Source organism: Lotus japonicus, chromosome 1 (genome assembly GCF_012489685.1).
Source record: "Lotus japonicus ecotype B-129 chromosome 1, LjGifu_v1.2".
NCBI lineage: Eukaryota > Viridiplantae > Streptophyta > Magnoliopsida > Fabales > Fabaceae > Lotus > Lotus japonicus.
Window position 1 is genome coordinate 49152994 of NC_080041.1, and position 9849 is coordinate 49162842.

A 9849-nucleotide genomic window follows, 5' to 3' on the forward strand; every position below is an offset into this window, starting at 1 on the left:
GTCGTTTACTTGCCAAACAGTCTTGTGAATTCTAAAGCTTTTCCTTTTTGTGATTATTGAACGTTGAAGCATTTCGTGCAAATTGAATTTCTCCTGAAATTCAAATGATTTAAGAAGCTTAGTTGACAATAGAAGTGCTTCTATAAAAATTGTTATGATCAAAATAAGATTTTAAAAATGTATGATGCGTTTGAACTTAACAAGAGGTTGGTCGTGATTGGCCCGCCAATGAAGATGTTTCTACGCTCGGGATAATCTGGCGCTTGGGAGCGCAATGTTTTCGGTTTGGTGTGACAGTCAGAGACCTCTGTCCGAATAGTAGCACTCTAGTCTGCCCCATAATGAGTTGTGGGCCGAGAGGTACGAGCATTACAGTCGACGATCAGAAACCTCTACTAGAAATAATATGATTCAGTGTTCTAAGTTTAGTAGACTTAAAGTTTATCAATCGCAGTACCCCACATCCGCATTATGCCCATAACACTCTCCCCAAACTACATAGCCATTTTAGACTCGCGGTTACAAGAACAACAAGCTCTATCAGAGCTCGATAATAAAAACAAAAGAGAAACAAACCTATGAGCAGGGGCGTATCTAGGGAGGGGTTGACAGGAGTCACGTCCCCTCAAGAATTTTAAAGATTTCACCGGCTAGAGATATTTTTATGTAGATTTTTTTGTGGCACTAGACTCTGCCCTCCCATGCTTTGTTCTAGTAAACTGACGGGTTTTGTATTTGTTTTAATGTTACATGTGATGATAGTAATATTGGAAATTTGTGATACTTTTTTTCTCAAGTCTTATAATGATGTTCTAAAAATATACTTAATATTTTGAATCTTATTCAAAAGCTAAATCTGGTCTTCAAAAATTGAGAGGCAATAATTGGAAGCAAGTAAGAAACTATTGAAGAGTGTTATAAAGTTAGGTGATGCTCATCAAGTTGAAATTTGTGGCACAAAAATCCCCATAGTTTATGTGCAATGGTTGTCACAAGAAACAATATGAGATATGAAACTTTATTATAGAATAAATGTATTTTATTTTTCAATTGATTTACAACTATCTACATTAAATAAAAGATTTATTGGAGGGGCAGTTAAACTTCTTATACTTATAGTTCAGCCGTAGCTTTTAAGGAAAATTTTAACTCATTGGGTAAGGAGAAAATCTATAAGCTTGTTAAGAAATATTATGTTGAAGGAAAAAAAAAATATTTCGTTTCAGCTAAAACTTAATTATCATTTTGATGTTTTCCGAGATCTTAATTGACAAAAAATGTCTAGTTTATCCGAGTTTTATCAGACTTTAGCTGAAACTAGAAAAACAACAATATTTCTACATGTTGGTGTTTTAGAGTGTTTGTTTCAACAATAGCTACAAAACGATCTTTTCTTGCAACGGTAGTTGTTAAGACTCGACTTCGCAATAAGATCGAAGATGGTGTTCTCAGAAATTTATTACTTGCATATATTGAGAAAGAAATTGTTCAAGATTGTTGAAGATGGAGTATTATTGGTCTGCGCTTCCAAGTGTTACGATTTAAAATTTTTAGTGTTGATTCATGTACTATTGATTTCAAACGACACTCAAACATTTGTAATTTATGGCGATTTTTATTGCAAGAAATTTCTAGTTTATTTATTTTTACTCTCTTTGTTCCTATATAACTGATACTATTTTAGATCTTGTTTTTGTTTCTATATAACTGATTCTTTTACAATTTCAAGATACTTTACCATATTATACCCTTCATTTATTGGTGGTAGGAAAATTGAAAAGTTAGAATTAATAAGAAAGATAAAGAGTATAATAGGAAGTTAGATAATAATTTTAACAAAACAGGAATATTAATTGTTATTTCTTACTCCCTCCGTTCCTGATCTTTTATTGTTTAAGGTTATGCACATTGTTTAAGAGTGCAATCATTGATATATTTGTTGACATAAACACCCCTATTTAATGTTCTCTTATAGTGAAGAGAGAGAATAATAGTTATTGGTTAAGAAATTTGTTATGATTTTGATTGGTGAAAATAAGAGGTGGTAGGTGAGAGGTATAGTATTAAATGAGGGTATATATGAAATAAATTGAGAAAAAATGCATTGGATTTGTAAAACAACAAAAGTTTTGGAATTTAGGCCAAAAGTTAAAACAACAAAAGATTAGGAACGGAGGGAGTAATACTTATGCAACAATCTTAAAGTTTTTTGGGTTCCCTACGGGGGTTGGTCATTCTTTTTTGGATTTTTTCCTTTGAGCGGTCCGTGCTTACCCTGTGTTTTTCCTCGCTCATCTTCCGGCCTTGGGGGTTCTATCCTCAAGGTCTTTTTTAAGGATAATAATACAATCCTTTATTTTTTTAAAAAAAAAAATCTTAAAATTTGTATATAGGAACGGAGGAGGAAGTAATAATCTCTGTAATTTGTGCAGTTTTTTTTCTTGAAAGGAAATTTGTGCAGTTGTTAAGCGGTTAAAAATCACAATAAATTATAGTTGTCTAGCTGTGTCTTCCAAAACTCAATGCTACACAAATATTTTTGTTAAAAATTTGCACTTGATGAATATCTAGCCTGCTGAACACGGCGCGAAATAACAACCACATTTCGTGCTTATATAATTATTATCTGTTTGCCTGTTACATATATACACCAGTGGAATATATTTGAATCGCAAATGTGAAGTGCTAAAGCTTTTAGTGAGTTTCTGGGAAGTGCATGTACCCTATATAATTCATCACTATACTCACACATGGAATATCCTTATATAGGTTCATGACTTTTTCCACTAAATTAAACATTGACTTACTTGGGTGAGTGTACGAGCTCGTGTTTTTGCCATCCAAACATTTTTTGTGTCATCATCCACTTTCATTGTGTGCTCCATCTTTTGTTGCCACATTGACTTAAAATATGTACTCATGATTCGTGTCCACCTAATAATCCCTTCTACATGACCCACAAGTGATTATGAAAACTTTCCAAAGAGTGGAAACGCGTTGATCTTCCAAGAAATGATGGGTTGCAACCTTTTTAAAATTTGGCAGTACGCATGATTGCTCCATTTTTAGTTTTTTATTATCACATTCGGTTGTTATGAGACTAATCTCCTAAAATTTTGAGCTAGATATTATTAAATAGGTAAGCATCTCTTAACAAATTCATCTAATTCATACGCACCGCCACTCATGTATCGAACTCTGGACTAGATAATTAAAAAATACTGCTATCTAACAAATTATTACATCTTATCGGTATGATTGCTCCACTTTCAAAAACCTAAAAAAAAACAACATCTAGAAAAATCTACTTATATTTTTTAACGTGTATAAATTGAGAACTAGCGTGTGTGAAGTAACACAACCAAAGCTTGTCGTTTGAGAAATTAAGTCTATTACTAGAATGAAAGGCACCCCCTTTCCCCTGATTGTAATTCTTCTAGGGCTCTCTCATCTTTTATGCATCGAAGCAGTCCCAATTACAAGTGAGTAAACTCTACTACATATTTTCATCAATTTTAATTTATTCTTGATCATCTTAATTTTCACTCCCCTTAGAAAAATGGTGCTTCTATGTGTAAGCAGGAAGTGAAAGCCTTATGCAAGGTCTTCAAGTTCACCATGGACAGGAGAATAATGTCCACAACCAAGAGGTGCAAATTTAATGCCTTATTAATCAAGACTATTATTAATTACACATAAATCACAATGCATTGTTTACTAAAGAAGGTTATATATGTTTTGAATACAGGTTATGATTGAGAGGATAGACTTGGAACTTCATGACTATCCACCATCTGGGGCAAATGGTCGTCACACTCCAAGAGGACCATATCCATGACTTTTGGGAAATGCTACGTTGATGGTTAATTGTAGGCTTATATATGAAGTTAATTAGCAGGCGTGCTCTCTACCAATTAAATCTTGTAATTTCGACGCAGTAATGTGTTTTAACAGACCATTTCTCAATAATTAACTTTCTTAATTAAGTGGACATCATATAGATAAATTCCCTGAGCAATTATGTACAATTAGCAAGATAATAACTTTGTGAGTTAACCTCAAAGTGTTCGATACTATGATAATTATGTGAGAACTCAGAACAACCCTTCTGTGTTTGTTAGCTGAATTGTTGTTTTTTTCTTTTCTTATATAAGATAAATTCATAACAATCATATTGATCCGAGTTGAACTGTGTCATATACGGGTTAAGACTATCTTAGTTCGTGGTTTTTCTAGAGATGCATTTAAACTTCAATTCACATTCCACCATAGAGATAAGGAAATAAAAGAGCGCAGCTAGAAGTTAATAAGTAATACAATAGAAATTAAATGAAAGATAATAAAACTATGAATGTTGATTACGGCTTTGCTCCATGAGGTAAGCCATAAGATTTCTATTACATTTACTAGAATTTATTGCTAAATATTGCAAAAAAAATTATTCAATCACTAGAAGGCTCGTGAGGACACCTAACTCCACTTACTAAAACGGAAAACCCACATGAAGGAGTGAAATAATATCTGCCAAACTTTTTTTTATTTAAGGTTAAAATTCATGGTTTAATCCATATTTAGGTTCTGGTTTTATATTGGAGGTCAATATCTTTTTTATGCAATTAAAAATAAAAGTTGTTTTTCAATCTTATATTGAAATCATTTTTAAAAAAAATCTTATATTGAAATCATTTTAAAAAAATCTTATATTAAAATCATTATGAAGTTCTTTGATTTCAAGGTTGTCAAAATGCTAGAAATACGGAATGTCCAAATTTCGGCACAAATACCCCTCCCTATATGTAATCCTTAGATGCTTTATCCTAATAATACTAGTTGTATCTTCTTTCGAGAGTCGGGACTTGCCGTTCTTCTTGAGCTCTACAACGGTGCTCATCATCCGCGGTTGGTCTGAGAGTGTGGTGGTTCTCGCCTTCGACATAGGGAGGAGTATCTGCAAAAGAGACTCTGACACTCAAGTTAGTGTGTATGAGTAGGAAATAATCTATGAGCCTTAGTTAGAACTCTAAGATGTTAAGAATGAACAACATGTTATATAAATGAACGTTTGAACTCATCTTTATAAGGTCAATATATGTGTTGAATGTCTCTGCAAGTGTAAGGGAAGTTCTTAATTAAGTGGAACTTTCGAGTGTATGGTTGGCTTGGTGTCATTATACTTTTTAAGTGTTTCATCACAACCCTTATGATGCCGGTCGGACACTTTGCTAATTGGATTGTGGTGATCATTTCCGAAACCAGGTTGTGTATACCGTCCTTATGGTATATATGTGCTTAAGAGCAAATCCTGGGTTCGAAAAAAGTGCATGTGTGTAGTTATGGATCTGCTGCTCCTTATTTTATAAGTTGGATATGTTTCATATTGTTCTCTGCAGCCTCTCTGGGTTCATGCTTGATCATTGAACACATCACTATGATCTAGTTGTGTGCTTTGAAACCAATGAGAAATATTGCCGAATTATTATGTTAAGTATGAGACACGAGATTTAAAAAGTGATGAACTATTAACCGAGTAAGAGAAGAGTTTATTTTTAATTTTAAATGAAATCGGGTTATACCTTCTGAAGAAGGAGCTATTGATCATGTGTGATCGTTGATTGTAAAAGTTACAGTAAACCATTAATATTCATACTTTGAATGCATCATATTGCTTACGATAAAGAGATGAATGTGGCATTAAGCAGACAAATATATAGTCTTTTGTTACTTTATAGCCCTTCTTTTGGTATAAGAAGATATGGGGATAAAAGTGGAAAAAAAAATTGTGAACCCACAACAACATATGTTGGTTGGTGCGCCTTTAATCAATTTCGTAGTAAGTGAATCAAAATTGTTTGTTTGTTTTGTGTAATCATGTTACATAGCCCCTGATAAGCCTTAGGAAATATCTCATATAGTATATATATATAAACTGCTAATTAGCTTTTGTGTTGTGTTCACTAGAGAAAGTAATCTATAAAGTGGTAATTAAGAATAAACTTTTGGGCTTTGTCTAATGTGAAAAATAAATGTTCAAAAATTGCAAATAACATATGTGAAGTGTTAATTATAAAAACATTATTTATGGATTAACTAATTTTTAAAATGGTTCACTATAGAACATGACAAAAATAGTTTGGTTCGCATTTTCCCCCTCTTCTACGGCTTTTTCCCTTCTTCTCTTGTAAAAGTTTGAGGTTAATATAATAACATTAATAATACTTATTCTAGCGTATATATGAAGTTAGTGGGATTAAACAAGATCAAAGAGACTCATTATTCGTGAATGTGGACATTGCATGAGAGCATGGAGATTTAATTTAGTAAAATTGAGAACATATATAAAGTGAAGCATCTATAAAATTTAAGAATCATGGACACATATTGTACACCTGTCAACACCTCTTCCAGGGATGAGATTCAAATTTGGATACTCAAGATCTGGTTGTGATCAAATAACATATGGGATTCATTATAAAAAGGTCTGGTCCACATTTCAGTTGCATATTGATTTATATAATTAAAAACTAGAGATAAACTTTTGTTTTCTTAGTGACCGAAGTCTTATCTGAAACAAACAAGTAAATCATTTTCCATGCAACATGGCAAGTTTTGAAGAATTTCAAACTGTTGCCCATGAGTGATTGGCTAAAACCCTTTGTCCTAAAATGAGGTGCATATATATATATATATATATAGGGAAATAAATGCTATGATACACCCAACCTTTTCTATGAAGGAGTATCATAGCTATTAGAGAGTATAGGTATATTGTTGATATGAAAATATCGGTTTCAATGTGTAAGTGTGTGCCAGCTGGACACAACTGTAATTTCTGTTAGTAACAGCTGTATACAGCTGTCAAGTTTGTTAGAGTCAGTTATCTTTCTGTTAGAGGAAGTTACTGTTCAGTTAGCTTGTTCAACAAGCCACTGCATCCTATATAAGGATTCAATCTCTCATTGTACAATTCAGTTTTATCATAGTGAAATATTCAGATGCAAATTCTTTTTCTTTTCTCTGATTCTTCTATCATGGTATCAGAGCCTAAGATCCATGGCTATGGATTCTTCATCACCTTCTATGCCTTCTTCTTCTTCCTCAAGCTCTCTCTCTCAAGCTTTCTCGCACAAGCTCAGCATCAAACTTGAAGATTCCAATTTCTATTCATGGAAACAACAAGTGGAAGGAGTCATCAGATCACAAAAGCTTCAGAAATTTGTGCAAGATCCACCGATGATTCCTGAGAAGTTCTTGACTGAAGAAGACAAAATCACAGAAAATGTGAATCCTCTGTTTGCAGATTGGGAGCAACAAGATTCTCTTCTCTTTACCTGGCTTCTTTCTACTCTTTCGCCTGCAATTCTTCCAAATGTAATTCAATGTGTGCATTCCTACCAAGTTTGGGAAGAAATCCACTCGTTTTTCAATGCCAAATCAAGAGCTCAGTCAACACAGTTGCGGAATGAACTGAAGAACATCACAAAAGGTACAAAAACTGCTTCTGAATTTCTGCAACGAATCAAGACGATTGTGAATACTCTTGCTTCGATTGGAGAACCTGTTACCTTTCGTGATCATCTAGAAGCAATTTTTGATGGACTCTCTGAAGAATACAGTGCTTTGATGACGGTTATCTACAACCAAACAACCTACTTCACGATCTCAGAAGTGGAAGCTATGGTGATTTTGCATGAAGCGCGATTCGACAGGATGAGGAAGAAACAACTCGCAGACACTACTCCTGCGGTGTTTCTTGCACAGGCGCAAAATTCGCCTTCTTCTTCCACTGCTCCGGCGCCGCCGCCACCACAAGCTCTGTGGACTCAGCCCGCTCCGGCACCATCGCCAACGATGGCGCAACCTCCTGCTACCAGTGTCGCTCCCTCTCAGCCAGTCGATACTGCGGTTGACTCAGGATATGGAAATCGCGATGAACAAAATTGCAATTCTGGTGGTTATGGCAGAGGGCGTGGTCGCGGGAGAGGACGCAATGTCCAATGCACCTACTGCAGTAAATGGGGCCATGACGCTGCATCTTGTTGATCGCGTCCCTCAGGAGTTAGTTCCAATGCTAATTCCAGTGCTAATTCTGCACAATCTGGGAATTCTGGTTCCAATTTCTCTATTCCTGGAGTCAATTTAGGGTTTTCCCCAATGCAATTTGGGGGTTTTCCCTCTATGGCCAATTTTGGGTTTCCACCTTATGCTCCATACAATTCAATGCTTCCTCAATATGGTTCTAGTGTTCTTTCACCATCTAGCATGCCTCCATGGTCACCTTGGTGTATTCCACCAACTCCTTATTCACATGCTACTAATATGCAAGGTATGCAAGCTGCTGGCATGTCCTTTGTTCGACCTTGGCTTCCTCAGGGGCAGTTTCCAGCACCTACTGCTCAAACTCCTCAGTTTCCTAGACCACCACAGCAGCAGGTCTCTACTGGAATGCATCCTCAAGCTATGTTAGCTACTGTTCCTGCACACCACTCTTCACCTGTGACTTGGTGCCCTGATTCTGGAGCTACACACCATGTGACTAATAATCTAGGCATTTTTGTGGATCATGTTCCATCTTCATCACAAGAACAGCTTTTGGTGGGCAATGGTCAAGGACTGCCAATTTAGTCTATAGGTTCAGCTCTTCTTCCTTCTTCTTTTAATCCTACAGCTAGTTTAATTCTTAAAAAGCTTCTTCTTGTGCCTTCTATAACTAAAAATCTTGTTAGTGTTAGTCGTTTCGCACGTGATAACAATGTTTTCTTCTCTTTTCATGCCAATCATTGTTCTGTTCATCATCAGGACACTTATGAACTTCTTCTTACTGGTACTGTTGGAGATGATGGTCTATATTACTTTGATGGACCACTCACCAAGGCCAGCTCACAACCACAGTCTTCTTCTCCTTTGTCTTCTATCCAGGCTTGCTTAGCTTCCAAGTCTGCAGCAAATAAAGCATCTCCTGCTATTGATTTGCAATCTGCAACTGTTTCTCCTATAGTTCCTAGTCTAGTTCAATGTAATAATGCTGATTCTGTTAATGTTTCATCTACTGTTTCTGATCTAGTTTCTTGTAATAGTGGTAGTGGTATTTCAGTTTATGATTTGTGGCATTCAAGATTAGGTCATCCTCATCATGATGTACTTAAACAAACCCTTTCCTTGTGTAATATTTCTGTTCCAAGCAATAAAAGTGTGCTTTCATTTTGCAAAGCTTGTTGTTTAAGTAAGCTTCATAGATTACCTTCTTCTTCTTCCAATACAGTTTACAATACTCCCTTTGAGCTTGTTTTTGCTGATTTGTGGGGACTAGCTTCTTTGGAATCCTCTTGTGGTTTTTTATACTTTTTAACATGTGTTGATGCATGTACTAAGTATACTTGGGTTTTTCCCTTGAAGAAAAAGTCAGACACTTGTGCAACTTTTATAAATTTTCAAGACATGGTTGAGTTGCAGTTTGGACACAAACTTAAAAGTGTCCAAACAGATGGGGGAGGGGAGTTTAAACCCTTGACCTCACACTTTCAGAAGTTAGGCATCATTCATAGACTAACTTTTCCACACACTCACCATCAAAATGGTAGTGTTGAGAGAAAGCATAGGCACATTGTTGAAACTGGCTTAGCCTTGTTATCTCATGCCTCAATGCCTTTGCAATTATGGGATCATGCTTTTCTTGCTGCCACTTATCTCATAAACAGAATGTCTACTACTACATTGCAAGGTGCTAGTCCTTACTTCAAACTGTATGGTAAATATCCAGATTTTAAGAGACTCAAGGTCTTTGGTTCAGCTTGCTTTCCTTTTCTAAGACCTTATAATTCCAATAAGTTGTCCTTACATTCCAAAGAGTGT

At 35.3% G+C, this 9849-nt stretch overlaps 1 protein-coding gene across 1 annotated transcript; it reads left to right on the forward strand.

Annotated features, from left to right (window-relative positions):
* Positions 1-3350: 3350 nt before the first annotated feature.
* Positions 3351-4115, forward strand: LOC130731892 (uncharacterized). The gene is made up of 3 exons (XM_057584069.1): positions 3351-3482; positions 3583-3650; positions 3749-4115. The coding sequence occupies exons 1-3, from the start codon at positions 3401-3403 to the stop codon at positions 3836-3838; spliced, it is 240 nt and encodes a 79-aa protein (XP_057440052.1). The 5' UTR covers positions 3351-3400; the 3' UTR covers positions 3839-4115.
* Positions 4116-9849: the final 5734 nt, after the last annotated feature.

Coding starts and splice junctions, on each gene's coding strand:
- LOC130731892 (XM_057584069.1), top strand. CDS start 3,401: ATGAAAGGCACCCCCTTTCCCCTGATTGTAATTCTTCTAGGGCTCTCT. Junction 3,483..3,582: donor CGAAGCAGTCCCAATTACAA/GTGAGTAAACTC, acceptor ATGTGTAAGCAG/GAAGTGAAAGCCTTATGCAA. Junction 3,651..3,748: donor ATAATGTCCACAACCAAGAG/GTGCAAATTTAA, acceptor TTTTGAATACAG/GTTATGATTGAGAGGATAGA.